General features: G+C 37.2%; 1 protein-coding gene across 1 annotated transcript in view; it reads left to right on the top strand.

Annotated features, from left to right (window-relative positions):
• ASXL2 (ASXL transcriptional regulator 2) overlaps positions 1-25,130 on the top strand; it is a 121,291-nt gene that overhangs the window by 16,049 nt on the left and 80,112 nt on the right. Inside the window, exon 2 of the mRNA XM_069494516.1 lies at positions 24,031-24,113. Coding sequence (XP_069350617.1) covers positions 24,031-24,113 — 83 coding nt within the window. The remainder of the gene's footprint in view (positions 1-24,030; positions 24,114-25,130) is intronic.

Below are 25,130 nucleotides of genomic sequence, written 5' to 3' on the forward strand. Positions count from 1 at the left end.
GAATCAGGAATCATATGTATCATATATACTTGTGTAATTGTTGTCCTCATACATCCATTGTCAAGCTGCCTGGTTCTCTTGTGTCTTAAAACACTATAATTTCTTTTCTTTTTCTTCCTTCCTTCCTTCCTCCCCTCCTCTCCCCTCCCCTCCCCTCTCTTTTCTTTCCTTTTCTCTCTCTCTCTCTCCTTTCTCTTTCTTCTCTCTCTTCTTTCTCTCTTCTCTCTCTCCCTCTCTCTCTCTCTCTCTCTCTCTTTTCCCTTTTTTTTCCCTGAGAGTCTTGGTTCTGTTGCCCCAGCTAAAGTGCAGTGGCCTCATCGCAGCTCACTCCAACCTCAAACTCCTGGGCTCAAGTGATCTTCCTGCCTCAGTCTCCTGAGTAGCTGGGACTATGGGCATATGCCACCATGCCTGGCTATTTTTTTCTATTTTTTTGTAGAAACAGAGTCTCACTCTTGCTCAGGCTGGTCTCAAACTCCTGACCTCAAACGATTCCTCCCACCCCTTGGCCTCCCAGAGTGCCAGGATTACAGGTGTTAGATACTGTGCCCGGCCAACACTATAATTTCTAAATGGCTTTGGTTGGCTTTGTGTCAGTTTTAGATATTTTCTTAATCTATATGTAATCAAACATTTTTTCAGTGCTCCTTCTTATTAATGACCTAGAGAAGGTTTTATACTTCATAGATTTACTTCACGTTAGTGTTTGCAAAACTTGGTTCTAAGTTAGGATTAATGTTTTATTTTTTCACTCTATTAATATTTAGATTTAAAAGAAATATATTTTATTTATAAGAATATGTAACAGGTTTCCCCCATTTCACAAATTTCATGAATTTTTTATATTATAGGAAAAATGTAACATTACATTAATTGGAAAATAGACGAAAAAAATCACTCAATCATTCTACCATTTGAAATAGTACAATACTTTGAATTCTGATCTTCTTCCCTAATCTGCGTGCTATCATTTACTTTGTTGGATTTGATTCACTGGATTTTGTTGAAGATTTTTCATCTAGGTTTATAAGAGATAATGGTCTGTAGTTTTCTATTTTAATGTTGGCCTCATAGAATGAGTTAGTAAGTACAGATGTTGCTTGATACATGATGGGGTTACATTCTAATAAACCTATCATAAATTGAAAATAATCCTAAGTCGAAAATGCATGGTCGACTGGGGGTTCTCTGCTACTGTCCAGCATCGTGAGAGAAGTACAGTTTCTATTGAATGCATGTGACTTTCGTAACATCATAAAGTTGGAAAAATCTTAAGTCAAACCATTGTAAAATTGAAGACTATTTGTATTCCTTCTGTCTTCTGGAAGACATTGTAAACAATTGGTATAATTTCCTTCCTAAATATTTGGTAGAATTCACCAGTGAACCCATGTGGGCCTGGTGCTTTCTGTTTTGGAAGGTTATTAATAATTCAATTTCTTTAATAGGTACAGACTTATTCAGATTGTCTATTTTTTCTTGTGTGGGTTTTGTCAGATTGTGTCTTTCAAGGAATTGGTCCATAGGTTATCAAATATCTAGGCACCGAATTGTTCAAAACATTCCCTTATTCTTTTAATGCTCATGAGGCCTGTAATGGTGTTCCCTCTTTAATTTCTGAAACTGCTAACTTGTGTCTTCTCTCTTTTTCCTTAGTTAGCCCAGCTAGAGGCTTATCCATTTTATTGATCTTTTCAAAGAACAGCTTTTGGATTTGTTGGCTTTGCTGTATTGATTTCCTGTTTTTAATTTCATTGATTTCTCCTCTTTTATTCTTTTTTTGCTTGTTTTGGATTTAATTTGCTTTTCTTCCTCCTAGTTTCCTAAGATGGAAGCTTAGATTATTGATTTTAGATCTTTCTTTTCTAGTACATGCATTCAGTCTCTAAATTTCCCTCTAAGCACTACTTTTTTTTCCATTTTTTTTTTTTTTGGGGGGGGGGGGATGGTGTCTCATCATGTTGTCCAGGCTGGTCTTGAACTCCTGGGCTCAGGTGATCCTCCTGCCTCTGCCTCCCAAGTAACTGGGACCAAAGGTGTACGCTACTTTAGATAAATACTACTTTTACTGTATCCCACAAATTTTAATAAGTTGTATTTTTCTTTTCATTTAGTTTGAAATATTTTTAAATTTCTCTTGAGATTTCTTATTTGACCCATGCGTTGTTTGGAAGTATACTGTTTAGTTTCCAGGTATTTTCGGATTTTCCAGTTATCTTTTCTCTTACTGATTTCTAATTTACTTCCATTGTTGTATGAGAACAGACATTATATGCTTTCTGTTGTTTTAATTTTGTTAATGTGTGTTTTATGGCCCAGAATGTGGTCTATCTTGGTGAATATTCTCTGTGAACTTGAAAAGAATCCAGAGTCCTCAGCTGCTCTCTGCAGTCTGCTCAGGTTTTATAGCTACATTTAGCAGGAGTGACGGAGTAGAATATGCTTAGTCCATCTTTCCTAGAATTGGAACTCATTCTTATAATATGGGGAATTATCTTTGCAAAGTTTAGAGATATGGTTACTTACAATTTGCTTTTTTTTTTTTTCTAGGCATAATTTTTTTTTAATTTCAAAATATTATGAGGATATAAATGTTTTGTTACGGGGATATACTGTATAATGCTGAAGTCAGGGCTTTCAGTGCGCCTGCCGCCAGGACAGTATCCCTCTCCCCTCACCCACCCTCCCCCCTTCTTAGTTTCCAGTGTCCCCTAAGTCTCTTTGTGCCTTTGTATACCATTGTTTCGCTCCCACTTAATAGTGAGAACATGTGGAGTTTGCTTGTTTTTCTTTTTTTTTTTTTTGCACCCCCCCCCCCCCCAAGTTTGTTTTTCTATTCTTGAGATACTTCACTTAGGATAATGGTCTCTAGTTTCATCCAAATTGCTGCAAAGAACATTATTTCATTTCTTTTTATGGCTGAGTAGCACTCCATGGTACACATTTTGCCACATTTGCTTTATTCACTCATAAATTGATGGGGTACCTAGGTTGATTCCATATCTTTGCACTTGTGAATTGTGCTGCGATAAACATTCTAGTGCAGGTGTCTTTTTGATGAAATGATTTCTTTTCCTTTGGGTAGATACTCAGTAGTGGGATTTCTGGATTGAATGGTAGGTCTACTTTTAGCTCTTTGAGGAATCTCCGTACTGTTTTTTTTTTTTTTTTTTTTTTTGAGACAGAGTCTCGCTCTGTTGCCCGGGCTAGAGTGAGTGCCGTGGCGTCAGTCTAGCTCACAGCAACCTCAGACTCCTGGGCTTAAGCGATCCTACTGCCTCAGCCTCCCTAGTAGCTGGGACTACAGGCATGTGCCACCATGCCTAGCTAATTTTTTGTATATATATATTTTAGTTGTCCATATAATTTCTTTCTATTTTTAGTAGAGACGGGGTCTCGCTCTTGCTCAGGCTGGTCTCGAACTCCTGACCTCGAGCGATCCACCCGCCTCGGCCTCCCAGAGTGCTAGGATTACAGGCGTGAGCCACCGCGCCCGGCCCATACTGTTTTTAATAGAGGTTGTACAAGTTTGCAGTCCCACCAACAGTGTGTAAGCGTTCCTTTTTCTCTGTATCAATGCTAGCATCTGTTGGTTTTTGACTTTTTAATAATGGCCATTCTGACAGGGGTAAGGTGGTACCTCTTTGGTTTTAATTTGCATTTCCCTGATAATTAGTGATGTTGAACATTTTTCATGTTTGTTGGCTATAATTGCGTCTTGATACATTGCTTTATTCAAGGTATATACCAATTTATAACCATCAGCAATGTATGACATCATTAGTTTTGTCATATAGTGGATACATTTTAAGGCTAACACTTTTTTTTTCCAAATTTTTTTTTAGAGACAGGATCTCATTCTGTTGCCCGGGCTGGAGTGCAGTGGTGTGATCTTAGCTTATGCTAGCAGCCTCAAACTCTTGGGCTCAAGCAATCCTCCTGCATAGCTGGGACTACAGGCGTGTGCCACCATGACTGGCTGATTTTTCTATTTTCTGTAGAGATGGGGGTCTCACTGTGTTGCTCAGGCTGGTCTTGAACCCCTGGCCTCAAGCTATCTTCCCATCTTGGCCTTCTAAAGTGCTGGGATTACAGGCGTGAGCCACTGTGTCCAGCCCAAGACTAACATTTTTTGCCCGAAGTGATGAAAGGTAGCTTAGAAGTTCACCTATAATTAAATAATATTGCCTTACATTGTTAGAAAAATTTGAAATGTGAGTAATTAAACATATGTTTTAGCCTGAAGTTTTTCATATGAAATTCAGGCTTCTACCTGTGTTCACTTTATTTGTTGCCATTTCCTCCCTTTACCAGTTTCCCTTTTTTTTTTTTTGGAGACAGAGTCTTGCTCTGTCACCTGGGCTAGAGTGCCGTGCCGTCAGCCTAGCTCACAGCAACCTCAAACTCCTGGGCTCAAGCGATCCTTCTGCCTCAGCCTCCCGAGTAGCTGGGACTACAGGCATGTGCCACCATGCCCGGCTAATTTTTTCTATATATTTTTAGTTGTCCAGATAATTTTTTTCTATTTTTGGTAGAGACGGGGTCTCCCTCTTGCTCAGGCTGATCTCGAACTCCTGACCTTGCGTGATCTTCCCACCTTGGCCTGCCAGAGTGCTAGGATTACAGGTGTGAGCCACCGTGCCCAGCCCAGTTTCCCTCTTAATATTAGGTTTTGTTTTTTTAACATTTTCCTTTGGGAGGTAGACAAAATGGAAGTGAGGAAGACACGGCTGTTGTATGGGAAAAGAAGGCACCAAGCTGGTATACTCTGGGTTGGGGTACAGAGAGCATTTTCTTCTAAAGCCTTTTTCCTTAAAGTGTAAGAGATTTAGGCAGGAACCAGAGGAGATAGTATTATTATAAATATTGTCATTTTTTAAAAGTCTGGTCTTTAGGTTTATAAGCTAACGGAGGAAGCAGTTCTTTGGTGAATGTCTTAGGTTGGCTTAGGATAGGATCAATTTGCAAACCTTAAGTCTCCATATCATATCTTTGGAGATTGGTTACCTGGAACATTTATTTTTATTTGTAAATTTAAAAAAAGTTTTGAGATGAGAGTCTCAGTATTATCGTCTAGGCAGGTCTCAAACTCCTGGGCTCAAGCAATCCTCCTGCCTCAGCCTCCTGAGTAGCTGGAACTACAGGCACACATCACTATGCCTGGCTAAGGCACATTTAATTTAGTTAAATAAATATTTATTGAGTACTTACCATATGCCAGGTACTGTTCTAGGATCTGTGGATGTAGCAGTGAACAAATGAGGAAAATAAAATCCCTACCTGCATGGAACTTAACAGACTTGTAGGTGGGAATGAAAGATAGACAACATTGTAAATAAATAAATTACAACACATAGTATGTTAGCGTTAAGTGCTATGGAGAAAAATAAAGCTGGTTGACTGGGTAATACCAGGCTGATGTTGTACTAGTTTGAAGTTTTAATTGAACAATCAGGGAAGTTTTCACTGAGAAGTTGACATTTGATTAAACATTTGAAGGAGATGAAGCTTTGCATATACCCAGGGAAAGAGCAAAGACTCTGTCTAGGCAGGAATGTCCCTGTGTTTGTCTAGGAATGATGGGGAGCCTAGTGTAGCTGGAGTAACTGAGGAGGAAAGATGTAGGAGACGAAGTCAGGGAGGTAATGTGTTCATTCCTAGGGCCAACTTCTGTTCCCTGGAATTCTTGGTGGATTTTACTTTGTTCCTATTTCAATTTACTCTCTAGCTCCTGTCATGCTGAATCTCTTACCTAGATAACTAATGATCTTCTGGAATGATACTGGATTGGCATTGTTCTGTGGAAGATAGTTTATATGGGGTATCATCCTTCCTGTCTGTGGCTGGGAATAGCCAAGCCTTAAACAGTAAAATTTATGAAGTTCCTCAAGGGTTTTGGGAAAACTATGACTGGGACTAGAGGCCTGTGCGTTTTTTCTATTTTTAGTAGAAATTGGGTTTCTGCTCTTGCTCAGGCTAGTCTCAAACTCCTGACCTCAGGCATTCCTCCTGCCTCAGCCTCCCAGAGTGGTAGGATTACAGGTGTGAGCCACCACACCCAGTCTTTATTTTAAATCTTAACACAGCCATTATTCAGAGTATATCAGCTTCCTCGTTGTTTAATGTTCTTCATGATTTGTTTCTTTTTTTAAAAATTTTTTTATTTTAAAAAGTTTTTGTAGAGATGGGGTCTTGTTATTGCTGAGGCTGGTTTTAAACTTCTGGCCTCAAGCAATCCTGCCGCCTTGGCCTCCCAAAATGCTAGGATTATAGATGTGAGCTACTACACCCGGTGGTTGTATGTGTTTAGCAGTTTATGTCTGTTTGTATTGGGCAACTACGATCTACATTTCTGTTGGATCAATTTTTGTTGAACTTATGCCTGGATTTCCTTCTGACAGGATAATGTTAATAATTTTACTGTTAAAATATTTAACACCTATCATGTAGTTAGTTGAAGTACTGCTATGAAAATCATACTAAAACCTGATTAAGAATAGGACAGAAAAAGACTAATTTTACTAAGCATACGTATGTATGAGTTGTAAATCCAGCAATGTAATAAAACAATACACCATGATTAATCGGAGTTTCTTTCAGGAATGCAAAGCTACTTTTTTATTAGGAAAGTATTAATTAATTCATGAAATTACTTTGTCAAAGATAAAAACTAGATGTAGAGATAGATACATATAGTTTGTCCTAGCTACCCAGATAAGAATTTTATTTCTTGGACCCTCTTGTGTCTAGATGGTGCCAAGTGACTATTTTTGTAGTAGAATGTGAGCAGAAGCAAAAGTAATGTGTGTGACTTCCTGGCTAAGGTATTTAAGAATTGGATGTGCTTTCACCATGTGTTCTCTTTTCAGAGATGCAGAGAACTCCATAGTGAATCATGTTAGAAAGAGCCCTGTCTGTTCTTGTCTCATCTAGTCTCGTCTCGTCTCTCTCTCCTCTCTCTCCTCTTCTCAACAGGGTCTCATTCCGTTACCCCAGCTAGAGTGCAGTGGCATCATCATAGCTCAGTGCAGCCTCAAGCTTCTGGGCTCAAGTGATCCTTCTGCTTCAGCCTCCTCAGTAGCTGGGACTGTAGGCATGTGCTCCCACACCTGGCTAATTTTTTCTGTTTTTTGTAAAGATGGGGTGTCGCTCAGGCTGGTTTCAAACTCCTGACCTCAAGCGTTCCTCCTGCCTCAGTCTCCCAAAGTCCTAGGATTACAGGTGTGAGCCATTGTACCTGGCCTCATATTGCTCTTCTTTTAAAAAATTGTGGTAAAGTACACATAGCAGTTACCACCATATCCATTCCTGAGTGTGCAGTTCAATGGTGTTACTCACATTTTTGTGCAACCAGTCTCCAGAACTTTTTCATCTTGCAAAACTGATACTCTGTACCCATCAAAGAACTCTCCATTCTCCCCTTCCCCTGTCCCCTGACAACCACCATTCCACTCTATTTCTGTAAGTTAAACTACTCTATATAAGTCTAATTACTCATACAAGTGAAATCAAACAGTGTTTGTTATTTTGTGTCTGCCTTATTTCACTTAACATAATTTCTTTAAGTTTCGAAACATGTTTCAGGCTGAATAATACTTCATTGTGTGTATACCACGTTTTGTTTACCCATTCATCCGTTGATGGATACTTGGTTTGCGTCTGCATTTTGGCTACTGTGAACAATGCTGCTGTGAACATGGTTATATATTTTCAAGACCTTGCTTTGAATTCTTTTGGATGTATACTTGGAACTGGTATTGCTGGATCATATAATTCTATTTTTAATTTTTGGAGGAACTGCTATACTGCTTTCCATAGTGTTTGTAGCATTTTGTGTTTTCTTCAGTGATGTACAAGGTTTCCAATTTCTCTACATCCTTGCCAACACTGTTTATTTTCTGTTTATTTGACAGAAGCTATCCTAATGGATGTGAAGTGATATCTCATAGTGGTTTTGATTTTCATTTCTGTAATGATTAGTGATGTTAAGCATCTTTTCATATGCATGTTGGCCATTTATATATCATCTTTGGAGAAATGTTAATTCAAGTCCTTTGCCCATTTTTGAATTATTTGTGTTTCTGTTGTTGAGTTGTAGGAGTTCTTAATATATTATATATCTCTTATGTATATGATTTGCGAATATTTTCTTCTATTTTGCAGGTTGCCTTTTTACTCTGTTAATTGCATCCTTTGCACAGAAATTTTGAATTTTGATGTAGTGCAGTTGGTCTGTTTTTCCTTCAGTTGTCTATACTTTTGGTGCCCACAGTGCTTTTTTTGATGGAAGCATATTCTTCTATTATTTGGCTATTTAGCAATTTATTTTACTGATTGATTTTGCGGATTTAGTTTATTTCCAGTTTTATGATAATACAAACATGGCTCCAGTAAATATTGTACATATTTATTTGTGTCCTTGTGGGAATGTGGTATTAGAATTAATTTTTATATTGGAATTGCTGGGTCACAGGTGTATCCAACTAAGGCTGGAGAGTACCAAACTGTGTTCCAAAAGGATTGTACCATTTCATACAGTGGACAACAATGTCTATTCCCTGCACCCTGTTGAATACTGGGCTTTCAGCCCCTTTTATCTTTGCCAATTCAGTAGGTGAAAAAAATTTGGTTTTGATTTTGATTTCTGTATTTATGGTGGTTTGGCTGTGGTTGAACATCATTTTAGATGTTTATTGGCCACTTATATTTTTGTTTCTCTGAACTGTTTCTTTATATTCTTTGCCAGTTCTTTTTTTGAATTGTTGATGTTTTTTTCATTGATTTGTTACAACTTTGTGTGTATGTTTTGTCTTTTTCCCCATGGTTTTCCTTTAGACCGTTATGGGTGTGTGGGTGTGCACACGTGTGCATGTGTATTCTTGCTCATGCTTGTGCATGCATGCAGATTCATATAGTTCCAAGTTTTGCATTTATGTATGGTCACCTTTGCAAATATTTTTCCTCATATGGCTTTGTATTTTGTATTATTCTTTGGAAAGCCTACTTAACAAATGTGGAATCCATATGGGACAAGATTTGACTACATACTAATGAAAAAAGTTCTAGGTCAAAATAATACTTGTACATGATGGAAAATGTGGGGAGGGTACCGCCCGCGGCAACTACCATTGATATTAAGTCATTAAATATGAAATGTCCGATTTCAATCAAAAGTTTAGTTTATTATATCAAAAAAACAGCACAATTAATCAAATTATGTGCCTATAATATTGACACACTTTTGCCATCTTAATGGTAGCTTGTTTATGCCAGCAGCAAAGAAGCCTGGAGGGTGGTGATGAAATCAAGAAAGATGTTTTCCACAGCTTATTAAGAATTGAATATTTTTCCTTGGAAGAAGTGGTCCAAAACCTAGGAGAAGTGGTAGCCAGTTGGTGCAAGGTCTGAATACAGTGGTTGGCAGAGTTTCCAAGTCCAGCCTCTGTAGTTTGAGCAGCATTGTTTGTGCTACTTGGGGTCAAGCGTTGTCTTGGAAGAGGATTGGCCTGTCTCTGTTGACCAATCTCAGCTGCTTAATTGCAAGCATCCTCATCATTTCGTCCAATTGATTGCAGCAGACATCCGTTGTAATCAACTGATCAGGTTTCATGAAGCTGTAGTAGATAATACCAGCGCTGGACCACCAAACAAATGCCATTAGCTTTTTTTGATGAATATTTGGTTTTGGACTGTGTTTTGGCACTTCATCTTTATCCAGCCATTGTGCTGAATGCTTAGGATTGTCAAAAAGAATCCAGTTTTCATCATGCGTAACAATACAGTGTAGAAATAGCTTGCCTCTATGTAATGACAGCAAAGAAAGGCAAGCTTGGAGACAATTTCTCTTCTGACACTTACTTAATTCATGTGGAACCTGTCTATCCAGCTTTGTTACCTTGCCCATTTGTTTCAAATGGTCCAATATTGTTGGAATAGTAATGTCAAACCTTGCTGCTAATTCATGCGTAGGTTGAGATGGATTTATTTCCACTACAGCTTTCAGCTCGTTGTTATCCACTTTGGTCTCAGGTCACACACATGGCTCATTTTCAAGATTAAAATCACCAGAACGGAACTTCTCAAACTATTGATGTGTACTGTGTGTTCATTAGCCACATCCTTCCCAAATACTTCATTGATATTTCGAGCTATCTGCGCTGCATTGGTTCCACAACGGAACTCATGTTGAAAAATAACTCAAATTTTTGACTCCTCCATGGTTTCACAAAAATTACTCTAAACAAAAATGTGAAAGATAATCACAAGCCAAACCATGTGTTTGAAAGACCGAGGATGTACCTTCACAATAAAAATAAAACAAGAAGTGCCCTTTTGTTACAACAGGGGTCTGGTCTGTTCATTGTTCTGTGGAGAATGTATCTTGCTTACTCTGTAAACCTCTATCTTGTTCTTGCTCTGTAAACCTATCTTGTCCTTCCTCAATAAACTTCATTTCATGTTTGCCTTGAAAAAAAAACATAAATAAATAAAACAAGAATTGTCAAAGTGATATGTCAGATACTGTCAAACTTAGTACTTAAGGAAATCGGACATTTCATACTTAATAACCTAATATTTCAGTATAGTTTTTTTGCAGTGTTTTCCTCCCTCTTAACTTTGTTTTAGTTTGTAGGGAGTCACTAGTATGTAACATGGTCACTGACCTTTAGGAGATAACACTCTGCTTGCTGATTGTGAAGGAATGGAAGCTTCTTGTGTATGAACTCAAGTATGGTGCACTAGACCTCCTGTTAGCTGCTAATGAGTTAGGAAGGGCAGAAGCTAGAGTGGGGAATATTGGTATTAGAAGGTCATCATGATGAAATTCAGAAACCTGTTCATATAAAAGTAACTGCAAGTTGTATTTTCTTTCCCTTTGTTCTTTTGTGCAACTTCCCGTCACTATTTAGTAATGGTCTCTTTTTATAGTGCCTGCATTTTTTCTTTTAAACAATGCAAGGACTGCCCTCTCCAAAAGGATATTTTATTCTACATTTGAACTGGAGCTTTAAAAAGAAATATAGTAACTCTGGAGGGCCATTATAGTTGTGGTAGTATTAACTACAGAGAGAAAACCCTGTGTTTTCTCCAAAAAGGAAGGTGAAATCAGGAAATCTAAGTTGGGGATTACCTGGTTAGTGATCTTTCTCTGCTTCAGGAAGTTTTGTCCTGAGTAAAATCTTGGTGTTTTGCTTTAGCAAATAGGTGAATCTTATTATGTGAAGACAAGAGTAAGAGACTAAAATAACTGGGGACAATGAAATGTAATATATAATTAACTGCTGAAGTTGCCCACTTTAAGTGTCTAAGGTAGTTGAGAAAGAAAGGTGTCACTGAGGGTGAGAGCAGACTTCCTGGAAGAGGTGAGATTTTGGCTGGGCTTGGTTCTATTGAACAAGGATGTGGAAGCACAGATTCTTTGACATTTGGGAACTCTGCAGTTCTAAAACAATTGCCTTGTCTTGGTAGCTTCAAGGCATTTGCTTTGGCTCATTTCTGGGACTGTTTCGTCATGTAGTTCAATGAGCTTAAATAAAGAAGCATGTGAAAATTTTTTTTTTGCTAGTATGGTTGAAAGCTTTTTGTGACGGGTAGGCTTTAATTATTGCCAGCCTATTCACCATAATTAGCTTTATACCCATGTGTATAGATTTGTCACCTACTCCAGGAGTTCTTAATCTTGGTCTAGGGATGGTGTCTGTCTCAATTAGGACTGTCTTGAAAGTGATAGAAAACCTATGCCAAAGTGGTAGAAGGAAGATGAGGAAATTTATTAATTTGTCACTGAAAAATCTCAAGGATGAACTTCAGTTATGGTTGGATTCAGTTTTTAAAAGCATTATGAAGATTTTGTTTCTCTTTGTCTTTGGCGTATTGGCTTGATTCTCAAACTATGTGTAGCAAGAAAGCTGTTAGCTTCAGCCACACATCATTCAGGTTTAGGTCCAGTGGTTGCTGGACTGAAAAAAATCTTTAATTTTCTCTTATTCTGCTCCTTTAGCCATTCTAGACCAATTACTGTGGCCAAGAGGATGTAAAGTGCTAATTGGATTCAAGCTTTACTGCTAGTGTTGGTTTCCATGGTAGGGATTGAGAATGTAGGGGGGGGTGGATTTCCAAAAAAAAGTCAGGGTCTTTTTACCAGAAGAATGTTGAATGGTAGGTAAGTTGCTGAAAACACAAATCTACCTTAGGTTGCAACTAACAATAAAAATTATGCTTTTTTGGCCTGGTGTGGTGGCTCACACCTGTAATCCTAGCACTCTGGGAGGCCAAGGCGGGAGGATCGCTCGAGGTCAGGAGTTCGAGACCAGCCTGAGCAAGACCGAGACCCCTGTCTCCACTGAAAATAGAAAGAAATGATCTGGACAGCTAAAAATATATATAGAAAAAAATTAGCCAGGCATGGTGGCGCATGCCTGTAGTCCCAGCTACTCGGGAGGCTGAGGCAGAAGGATTGCGTAAGCCCAGGAGTTTGAGGTTGCTGTGAGCTAGGCTGATGCCACAGCACTCTAGCCTGGGCAACAGAGCGAGACTCTGTCTCAAAAAAAAAAAAAAAAAAAAATTATGTTTTTTTTCAGATAATGGTCTTTATAGCTGTCATCTGACTCCAAAGGAGTCTGTACCTGTAAAAAAGGTTAAGTATTGATAATGGATCTGGTGAGAAAACAGCATTTTTACTGAGGATAGCTTCATTACCAAAGGCATACATGAGAAGCATTTTTGAGGAGCGGTGGAATTGGATTAACTCAGTCCAGTGACAATAATATATGGAGGATATTAGAGTATAAATTTGGATAGTCATAGTACAGCCATATTTTGGATGACTTGCTAGGCAATAGAACTGTAGTAGATGCTTAGATATTTGTTCAAATGAATTAAATATGGTAAAAAAAATCAAATAGTTTAAGAGATTAAGAGAATGATTTCTGCCAGTAATAAATTGCCTCCTTCTTTTCCGTAATTATGACTTGCATTTGCTTCTTTTATCTAGATATTGTAACTGATTTTTCCTTCTTTATCCAAGATTTTTTCTTTGAAGTAGAATTAAAAACAATTTTAAGGAGGGTTTTTCTTTTGCTAGCTTATGGTTTTATTGCATTTTAATCAGAAAATAAGTTTGAACACTTTATGGTTTTTATAGCTATTTTCTAATAAGCAATTTTCTGAACCATTCTATTAGTGATTGGGAGAAAAAGTGGACTATTTCTGATGGGTTTAAAGCTTGATATATTTTTGAAATCAACCTTACTGATTTTATTATTCATATATTCTTAACTTCTGTCCTATAATTCTGTGTGAGAATTGTAGGGGAAAGGTTGGAATGAGAGATACACCCTAACATTAATTAGGATCTATTATTGCTACACCAACTCCTTTTTTTAGTGTATGATTTAATCTACTTCATTTTATTGGAAGTGTTTAATTTTTAAAAAATTTTATTTTAAGTGATTTTTAATTTTTATTTTTTAGACATGGGGTCTTGCTATATTGCCCAGGCCAGCTTCTAACTCCTGAGCTCAAGGGATCCTCCTGCCTGAGCTTCGAGAGTAGCTGGGATTACGAGCAGGTGCCACCAAACCCAGCTAATTTTTAAATTTTTTTTAGAGATGAGGTCTGTCTGTGTTTCCCTGGCTGGTCTTGAACTCCTGGCCTCCTGTCTCAGCCTCCCAAAGTGCTGGGATTACAGGTATGGGTTACCATGCCTGGCTAGATTGTTTATTTTTATAACCCTTACAAATAATACTATAGTAAACACCTTTGTGCTTGGGCCTTGTATATATTTCTGCTATTTTGCTTTTACAGATTACTAGAAGAAAAGTTACTGGGTAAGAGGACGTCAGTCTTTGAAAGGCTCTTAAATTTACATTATTACCAAATTACTTTCCAGAAAGATGTATCACTTTACCTGTGTCAGTGACTGACTTAGTCAACTCTTGAAGAATTGAATATTACCGGTTTAGAAACCTTTGCAATTTTGTTACATGACAGATAAACTTTGAGGTATAAAAAGGAGTAGGGAAGGTATGTCAGATACAGAGAGCAGCACTAGTGAAGGTGGCTTGTCGGCATTATGTGAGGCGCTGTCTACCAGAGCTGCAATGGAAAGGAGAGGTGAAGGGGTTCCTAAAGGGATGTGTTTGTAGGACACTGAAAGAATCTTTTAGAGTGTGTTCCTTATACAGCTGTGCTCCACAGTAAGCCCACTCAAGACAGAGGCTGGCAGCAGTCTCTTAAAACAGCTTAATATAGGAGGGTTAATGGAATAAGTTATAGTCTCTGCCACAGCAGCTGGTTCCAAGGCCATGTAGATATTCATTATCTCCTTTCACTTCCACTGGTTTTAGGTTTCCCTCACCCTTGGCCAGACTTCAACTAGGTTGCTTGCCTGAGACCATCATTCTCGAGAAGTCTGAGCCCTTGTTTGCCTTGCCCTTTCATGCCTTTGCCTTATGCTGCACTTTCCTGTTATCACTAGGTGTGGAGGCACTGAGAACCACTTACTAGATTCAGTTACCTGCTGGGTTAAGCACTAGGGTCAGTTACCTCTGCCATTGCAGTAATTCCTTCTTTTGCCTGCTTGTCCATCAGCATGTGCCCAAAGTGACACAACAGTTGTTAACTTCAGATTCAGATTAGAGGTCCTCTGATAAAAATGTTTCCCCCCTGAAAATAACGATCTGTAATCCTAGCAGAGCCTTAAGTTACAGGGATGGTAGACAAGTTCTTTTATTTGGTCACTGGGATCATAGGAGCCAATCCTACATCTGCTCACACCTCTTTATTGTATTTTGAAGATGCATTTATTGTATCTTGGAGGCCATTCCCATGTTGTCTCAGGCTTACTGCTACTTGATGATATAGTATATAGTGAGATCAGTACTCAGAATCCATTGTTACACGTTTTATTTTTTTATTTCTTTTGCCTGAAAAGGGTCACTTGGTCTGAGGTGATGTTATGCCCCATGTTGGTAAATCAGATACCCTTGGATGGTGACACTGGCTGAAGCACTGAAGGCAGGGAATGCATACTCCTCCAGGAAGGTTGTCTGTGCCAGTATGGGCAAATTCCTGTTGCCTTCAGTGTGGAAGAGGTCCAGTGTGATCACCTTGCCACCCAAATGGTTGGCTCCTCTTTTTGAGGAATTGTAACATATAGGGAGCTCAGAGTTGGCTTTTGATGAGGACACATTGGGCAATCCAGCAGCAACAGTAAGCTCTGTCACTTATTAGCTGATACGAACTTGGACAAGTTACTTAATTTCTCTGTACCTTAATTTTCACATCTGAAAAACATGAGATAGTAGTATCTACCTCATAGATTTATTATAAAGATTAAATGAGCTAATATGTGTAAAGCACTTAGAAGCTTACCTGGCACATAAATGCTAGGTAAGTATTAACTGTTATTGTTATTAATTCTTCAGAGTTTGGGGAGAATTTGATTTTAAGAGCTTTTTTTCTTGAACTAGGGAGTATATATAATATCCAGATTTCGTGGGCAGTCAGTTAAAAAGAATCCAAGCTAGGAATAGACTAAACCAGAGTGACCTGATAAAGCTGTTCAGAATTGAAGTGCCCCCTTCCTCCAGGTAAAACGATACCCCTGAACTTACGAAGTCAGCCTCTGTAATCACCTCTGTATATCTGTAGGTGCCTCTTTGTATAGATTTGATATTTTAAATAGTCTTAGCTACTTTTATACTCAAGTTTCTGTCCTCAAATCTATAAATTTATTTGCATTTGCCCTAACCTTTTATACTGCTCTTTTGTTAAAAAAAAAAAAAAAAAGGCATTTTTCTGTCCTCTCAGGCTAATCTTGCCACCTATGTTCCTAATTCCATCAGTCAGCCATCAAATGTTTTAGACCTGCCATATGATCGGCAGTGGGAATACTAGATGAATAAGACAGATGGTCCCAGCCCTCATGGATCTTATGTGCCAGTGGGGAAGACAGATAATGTAAAATGCAATTATAATAAATGCACTGTGATAAGCAGTACTGGAGATGTATAGGGTGCTGCTGTAGGAGCATAGTTATTTTTGAAGCCATGGGAGGATGAAAATGCCCAATGAGAGTAAAAATTGAGAATAGAAAAGAATCCTGAAGATCGACATTAAAAGACTGTAGATAATGAAGAAGTTGCTGATGGAGAGGTAGGAGGGGAACCAAGGTCAGTGTCAGAAGCTGAACAGAAGAGTGCATCTGAGGACAGAGGTAATGAGCAACAGATACTGCCAAACATACAGGTAAGGGCCTTTCCCCTCTTTCTTCTGAAGCTTTTGGCTGTTAGTTATCCTTTCTGTCTAAATTCCATGTGTTCCTTGTTATTCTCATGTGTTTAACTCTTGAGCTCCCATAGTGAGTGTTTGTATATTGAGTTTGGTAGGTGAGGGATACCGCATCCTCTGAATTCATTTTGTTCCTGAACGTCAAATGGTAAGTAGCTCAAGTTTGGATAGTGAGGGATTTGTCAAAAATTATCTGAATTTGTTTTTCTCTCATGTCGGAATATCTGGGAATACTTGGGTCTCCTTTTATCGTGGTTCAGTGAAACTCCATTTGTCAAAACAATTATCCCTCAACTCATTTCCCCTTTCACTGTTCTAGGAAGAGTTGTTTTCACTTCCTGTGGCCACCTGCAGACAACCATTCAGTGCTAAACCCCCTCAGGTCTGATGTCTTCCTCCAGATTAAGTGGAGTCTGAACTTGTAAAGCTAATTAAAAATCTCCTTCTTGTTAAATACAGGGGATAGATTTCTGTTGTTATCTCAATTTGTAGGCAGCTTTTGACATTGTTGGTCAACTGAACCTTAGAATACTAAGGTTATGCCCTGGGTGTGCTAAAGTAGGAATACTTTAGTCTTTTCTGAAGCACCAAAGTTTTCTGGTGTTCTTATCCCTCTGGCCGCTTGTTAATTTATTGGCTAGTTTTTCTTCTCTGGCTTCTAAATGGTTGGTATATTGTTCTGTAGCATAGGTTCTCATCTCATCTCACTCTATATTCCCTGGCTGATCTCATTTATTGCCATGGCATTAGTTACTCTAATTAAAGCTTTTGGGTAGTAAATGAGCCTTATAACACTGATATAAATGTGTAAAGATCACCATTGTTATTAGTTTGGACATTTTAAATGTAACATATTGATAAAATCATCTTGATTATACAAAATCAGACCTTGCACACCCGTGCATGTCTGGAATGAACTCAAGTGCAACAGTGACTGAAATACTGCTGTTATTTAGGCTAGAATCAAACTCAAATCTTAGATTATTCTTGAGTGCTCAGAAAATATAATTTTCATATCCATTTTATTAGCTTGAGAACCTACAAGCTAAGAAGTAGATGTATTAAGCATGCTTTAAAAATCTATTTTATTGTACTTTAATTCCATGTAGTGTTGATTTTAAATCTTCTGAGTGGTTATTCATATTGTCATAAAGTATTTTCTAAGAATTGTGTTTTGTCCTTCTTTGAACAGTTCCAGTGGACTCAAGTTTTGTTTGATAAACACTGCCCTCCTGTGGTTAGAGTAAGCTAAATGTTTTGCAAAACTGCTGTAGTCTTTCCACTTACATAAAACTTGTGGTAAAAGAATGTAATGGTTTGACATAGTATTTATGCTCAGAAATACATGTGGCTATTTTTTTTTTTTATTCTTTCTTCCCTGTTGGTTTTTTCTAGCGTGTCTGCACATTTTTCTCACTTCTATCTATGCACATTTTCTTATGTGAATTACAAGAGTTAAATGTAAACAAATACAGAAAAATTATTAAGCTATTGAAGGCAGGGAAGCTACATTGACGTGTAGAAGTGCTAAAAGAAATAAAAAGACAGGATCAATCAGTTATGTCACATAAAAAACCTCTATGGAAAATCAACCGTAAAAAAAGATGCAGGATAAACTGGAAAAAGTATTTGTAGTAAATGTGACAGTAAAAGACCCCACCCACTTCCACACACAGGGTTTTACTCTCACTGAGGCTCAAGTGCAGTATTGCAATCACAGCTGACTATAACCTCTAACTCCTGAGCTCAAGCAATCCTCCCACTTCAGCTTCCCAAGTAACTGGGACTATAGGTTCATGCCACCACACCCAGCTAATTGTGAGCCACAGTGCCTAGTCCTTTATTTATTTATTTATTTTTTTTAATATGACTTTTACCTCAGTTAACCAAATAGTTGATGGAAGAAAGCATTTCTTTTTAGGAAGATTTTAGCTTATATATGAAAAAGGAATGATAGACTGTCAGCACTTTTCAGCCCCCAAATAAAATAATGGGTGGAGGTAGTGATCATCAGTGGCTGCTAAGACAATCAGGTTGGAATGCTGATGGGAAACTCTGATAAATGGGTCCGGTGGACCACATCTGTCCCACTGATTCACCTTGGCATCTCAAAAGAGAGACCCACAGATATTTTGGGTGTTGTTATGTGGTGTGATAGGAAGTATACAATACTGCCTATGAAGTTTTTTTGCTAAAACAAAGTCTGAATCTGAGCAAGCTTCTAGGTGCCCATTCTAACTTTCAAGAAATACAAGGGACAAGGACCATACAATTAGCAAAACACAGAATGTGGGAAACTGTAGTACAATCCACTTGTTTTCCTCAGTAAATAAATTGGAAGAAAAAAGGGTGGGAGAAAGCCATAGCTTAAAAGAGACATGTGTTAACCCAATGGCAATATTGTGGGTCTACCAGTTTGAACAAACCAACTGTTAAAAGAAGATTTTTTTTCCCAATGAAAATTTGGAATATTGACAAATAAGTTGATATTAAGGAATTATACTCATTTTCTGAGGTGTAAAAAATTTTTAGAAGTCCTTGGCCTTTTTAGAGCAATATACTCTAAAGCATTAGGTGATGAAATATCTGAGATTTGCTTCAGAATACCCAGTTTGTGGAGTGGGAGTTGCTGGAGGTATAGATGAAACAAGATAGGCCTTGTGTTGATAATTTGTTGAAGGTGGGTGATGGGTACATGGTGGTTCTTCTTAGTGTACTCTCTACTTTTGTAAATATTTTTAAATTTTCATAATAAAAAGTTGTAAAAATATAGTACTAAAGTCTTTAATTGAAAAACATTTTCCTTTCTCTCCTCCAACTACTTATAGCTTTACATATTCTGAGAAAATTTGGCATAATACTTTTCTAAACTAAAACTAGTTCTGTGATAAATTTTTTTTTTTTTTTTGAGACAGGGTCTTGCTCTGTTGCCTGGGCTAGAGTGCCATGGCGTCAGCCTAGCTAACAGCAACCTCAAACTCCTGGGCTCAAGCAATCCTCCTGCCTCAGCCTCCCCAAGTAGCTGGGACTACAGGCATGCACCACCATGCCCGGTTAATTTTTTTCTGTACATATTTTTAGTTGTCTAGCTAAATTCTTTTTTTTTTTTTTTTTTAGTAGAGATGGGGGTCTCGCTGTTGGTCAGGTTGGTCTCAAACTCCTGACCTCAAGCGATCCTCCCGCCTTGGCCTCCCAGAGTGCTAGGATTACAGACATGAGCCACCGCGCCCAGCCTGTGATAAGCATTTTTAAAAGAAAAATAAACTGTCCTTAAGCAGTTTTAACTAACTGGTTTCCTCCTTTTCCTTAAAGAACAGAACACCTAGGAAATCAGTGAAATCCTCACTAAAGAGGCAAAAAATAATTTTAAGGTCTTCATTTTTTCCTTTCTTTCAGTTCTTTCTTTTCTTTCTTTTTGAGACAGAGTCTCGCTCTGTTGCCCTGGTTAGAGTATAGTGGCATCATTATAGCTCACTGCAACCTCAAACTCCTGGGCTCCAGCGATCCTCCTGCCTTGGCCTCCCAAAGTGCTAGGATTACAGATGGATTACAGGTGTGAGCCACCGTGTCCAGCCCAGTCGTTTAGATTTACCAGTTTTCTTAATACCCTATTATTGGACTTATGCCCTTTAAATTTTTTTATTTATTTAGTAATGTAATGAATATTTTCTTACATTCTCAATAGTTGAAATACCGAATTATGCATACATACCCATTTCATGGTGCTTATTTATTGCTATGTTTTGCTATCCAAGTTAGCACGAAAAAAAAGCACATTGAAATGTTATTTTTATATTTGATTTCTAGTAAAGTCAAATATTCTATTTCATTTTCTTCATAAATTTTTATTATGGGATGTTGAATATGTACACAATAGCAGACAATGTAATAAATACCCATGATTTAGCTTCTATATTTTTGTGTCCATCATTTTGCTTCTGTAATTATCAATTAATGGCTAACCTTGCTATATTTAAACCCCCATCCTCTTGTATACTTTTGAAGTTAATCCCAGATATCATTTCGTCTGTAAATATTTCAATATATAAATGCTTTTTCATATAGTTATTAAATAATTATCCATTTGTATTAACCCTTTTATGAACTGTTTGTCTATGTCCATGGTCTATTTTTCTTCAAGGCCCAGTTTTCTGTATGGGCTTTAATTTGATTGAAGATAGTAAGTTTAGTTTTGGACATGTGAAATTTCAAATGCTTACGGGACATCTAAGTATTGATTTTTAATAGGCAGTTATATAGACTGCTGCTTCATTCATCAAGATGTGGGTGATTGGTGAAGACTTGGGAGTGGATGTTATTCAGGGAGAGTTGGTGGAGTGAAAAGTAAAAGGAGTAAATGGATGCTTATAAAATATTTGAGGGCTGGGCTTAGAAAAAGATACCCACAGCATGGTAGCTTGCATCTGTGTCCCAGCTATTTGGGAGGCTGAGGCAGGAGTATTGCTTGCAGGAGTATTGCTTGAACCCAGGAGTTGGAGGCTGTTGTGAGCTATCATCGTTCCGCTGTATTCTAGCCCAGGTGACAGAGAAAAACCCCATCTCAAAAAAAGGGGGGAGGGGGAAAACATCCACAAAGAAGACTAAGAAGAAACATTTTGGAAAAAGAAAATCTGAGAGGGTGATGTCTAAGGAGGGAAAGTCTGTTAATATTGTCAGACCTAACAGAGATCAAAGAAGGTGATAAACAAATATGTTTGTTGGATTTTGTGATTGAGCAAATGAGAAAATAAATGCGAACACAGGACACGGTGTGTTATAGAGGTGCAGACCTGGATTTGGATTCTGGCTACCACTTATCTTACTGTACTATGTCTGAAAATATTACTGAGCTTTAGTTATCCTACTTTTTAAATGAGGATAATAATGATTTTCTTTTTAAGGTTGCTGAAACATTTAAATGAGAGGATATAAAGAAAGCCCGTGCTTGTATCTTCTTCATAAATGGTAGCTGGTCATATCACATTGTGGTGTATACATGGCTGATGTAGGATATCTGACATTAATGATTTCTATTACACCAGTACTTTATCTGTTGTTATTGGTCACTATGCTAATACACTAGTGTAGATTCTTGAGAATTATTTCAATTTTAGCTTTCACTGGCATCTTTTAACAGCCGAAGGCCTTTATTTTTTAAATGGTAAGAATGGAAGTTGATTTAGGGATAAGAGAGTTTCTGCCTAAAATTTAGATCAAAAACAAAAGAGGAAACTAGAATTGATTTAAAAGATGTTATTTAAAGTAAATCTTTTGGTAGTAATTTCATTCATTTGAGAATGTCCTGATTTCTCCTTCATTCCTGAAGGATATTTTTGCTAAATATGGAATTTTGGATTGACAGTTCTTGTCTTTCTTCGCTTCAAAATGTTATTCCATTGCTTTTGCCCTCCATGGCTTCTGATGAGAAATCCATGGCCATTTGAATTGTTCTCCTAATTGGAATGCGTCATTTTTCCCTGGCTGCTTTCAAGATTTTTTTGTTGTCTTTAGTTTTCAGTAGTTTGATTGTGATATATCTGGGTGCAGATTTCTATTCAATCTTGTGTGAGAGTCATTGATCTTCTTGAAATTGTAAGTGTTTATTTTTCACCAGTTTGGGTTTTCTGCTCTCTTTCTCCTCTCTTTTTGTGACTCTCATGATATGAATGTTAAAGCTTATGATATTGTTCCATTGGCTCTGTTCATTTATTTTTTTCTATTTTTTCCCTCTGTAGTAATTAGCTTGGATAGTTTCTATTGCTCTATCTTCAAATTCACTCACTTTTCCTTCTGTTATCTCCAGAGATTCTCCTATTGAGCCTTTCTAGGAAATTTCAGTTTTTAATTTTGACTATTGTATTTTTTAGTTCTAAAATTAGAAGTAAATTTTAAATATATGTAAATATATGAAACAAAATAAAACACACAAAATAAATATACACATATGTATCTGCTGAGACACTGTTATCTATTTGTTTCAAGAATATTTACCCAGAGTTCTTCCTGCACAGTTATAATAGCTGCTTTTGTCTGGTAATTCCAATATCCCTGTCATCTTGAATTTGTTGTGTGTAGCTTGTCTTTTCTATGTTGAGTTACTGAAATTTTCACGGTTCTTCATATGTCAAGTGAGTTTGGATTGTATATTAGACATTTTGATGCTGTGTTATGGTACTCTGTCTTGTTTAAGTCCTATGGAAAATACTGATTTGGGGGGAAGGGAGAGGGATTTTTTTTTTTTTAAGCCAGCATTTGACCTTGTTAGGTTCATGTTACAAATGTCTATGTACCTTCTGTGCACTAAAACTCTAATGTCTAGGTTTCAAAACATTTGTAGAGTTACTTGGATCTGTCTTGTATGCGCACCACTTAGTGTTTGGGAACTGGGTATTGGTCTACCTGATGGCATGTTGCTTAAGGTCAATCTATATATGTATAGCCACCAGAGTGACCCTGGGAATATTTATAGAACTTCATGGTATCACTTTCTTAATCTCTTTTCTCTTTGCAAGTTCACTGATGCTTTTTGGCTCCTAGAGACTTTTCTTCCTTGTCCTCTGGCTAGAAAACTGAGGTTTTCATTTCTCTGTTTTGCCACAAAGTTTATGCTGCTTCATCTGTCTTCATTGCCAAGCAGGGGGATAGTAGAGAAAGAATATAAATCATGGGGATTTCCCTCACATTTGTGGGACCAGCAGGTCCTCTTTTCTTGGAGTTTTAGGTCCCTGCCTAGTAACTGCTGGTATCACCACAAATACTGCCATGGGATTGCCTGGGGCAAGGGCAGAGAGAAAGAAAGGGGGGGGGGGACCCAAAAGCCAAACAAACCAAAACCCGGAGGATTTCTCCTCCCACTATCTAACACATAGCAAGGGCCCCTTTTACTGTGCCTCAGACCAAAAAAAGAAAAGACTATTCTCTTGGAACACTTTCTATCTGCACTTAGTGTGCAGTTCTGGGTTTGGGGCTGCCTTTGAGTCCAGACTGGGAGGTACCAGAGGAAACAAAAGCAGGAAACTTAATTACTGGGCTAGTGGTACTGCTTGTTGTGGTTTCCCCCTCAAGTGACCTGCTCTCATTTTCAGAGTCCTTATGTTGCTGTTCCATGCATTCTGTCCAGGGTTTTAGTTGCATTTAATGGGAAAGACAGGATGGACTTTTCTTACTCTGTCTTTATCAGAACCATAACACAGATAAACATGTATTGTTTATTTGTTTTGGTTAAGAATTTATTGTGTACCCATGTGTTACTAGGCTTTGCCGCAGATGTAAAAATACATAATCTTAAGGTGATTACAATAGGCCAGAGGTAGGGATGGGATATGGGGATGGAGGCAGAAAGTAAACAATTGCATATTCGCTAATAGTGAGTAATTGAGCTATTAATCTTAGCTTTTTTGATCAGTTTCTGCTTCAGCATTTGACTTATTGTTTGTAACTGAGAGAAAGAAGATCTGATTTTTAATTTATTTTATTTGTTTTTAAGAGACAGGGTCTCACTATGTTGCCTAGTCTGGAATTATAGGTACACACCACTGTGCTCAACTAGGATCCAGTTTATATTCAGTTAATTTTCTACTTGGTATCCCACAATATAAGGGATGAAAAGACTCTGGATATGTATGTTGTGGATATAATTATTAAGACAGAATTATAATAAGAAATATAATTACATCTATATATATTAAGAACTTAAAATAAGATGAAATTATTTATTATTGTATACTTGTTTCTCAGGTCTTAGAAAAATACCCCAATACACCCATGAGTCATAAAGAAATTCTTCAAGTTATCCAGAGAGAAGGACTAAAAGAAATCAGGTAAGTTGTTTAAATATTATTAGTAATAATTATAATACTTGATCAGAGTATTTGGTAGTATACAATAGTATATTTTAGTCCTGAAGATTGATTATTTAGTAATAAGTACTTTGATAATTTCTGATTTATTCAGCTGTCAGATCTTTGCAGTTTTTATGTCATTGCATAGTTTTAAGACCAGAAGTAAGTTAAAAAATTCTTAGTGAGAAAGAGGGTAGCTATCACCATGCCCATGCACTTTAATTCTTCGGAAGGCCTGGAGCCATCTTCAAGCCTTCATCTATCACTTTAGGCTTTTGATTTAATAAGCTTGGTCAATAGCAGATAATTACTTTAGTGTGGGGAGAATGCTTGAGGTAGACAGATAGTCTAGGAAGAAATAACTTTAGCCAAAAAGGATGAAATGGAAAAGACATAGAAAGTCTTATCATGTTCAAATATAATAGGCTGGGGTCCATTAATACAGGATCAAAGATTACACACTTTAATTTCCAAGAGCCTTACTATATTACAGTAGCACATAATAACCATTGTTCATAATCAAGACACTCTGTCATCAAGAAATGTTAAAATTATGTTAAGTATGTTTTGTATATTACAAAGAAATTTGGGAGTCTACATTAGAGAAATGTTCATTCAAGTAGGAAAAATTTGCAATGCTTTCAAACAATATTTGTAAATGGACAACAATATATTTTTTGATAAATACCCATCACTTGACCTAGATTTCAATTCTCATTTTATCTTATATTTTTTAAAAACAAAATATTGTAGAAAATAATTTTCTTTTCTTTAACATGAAATTCTTCTTTTTCGAATTTTTAACATTTTATTTATTTTTTAAAAAACTTCTGTACAGTTATCTTTAACATGAAATTCTAATGGAGTTTATTTATTGGCTCTTCTTTTCTAAAACAGTTCAAAATTTTTTTTGTTTTGATTTGTGGCCAAAATTTAGTAGGTTGGAAATAAATTAGATTTGCTCTGTTGATATGAAAAAGTGAAACATAAATTAGC

The sequence above is a fragment of the Eulemur rufifrons genome, chromosome 19, assembly GCF_041146395.1.
Source record: "Eulemur rufifrons isolate Redbay chromosome 19, OSU_ERuf_1, whole genome shotgun sequence".
NCBI classification, from domain to species: Eukaryota; Metazoa; Chordata; class Mammalia; order Primates; family Lemuridae; genus Eulemur; species Eulemur rufifrons.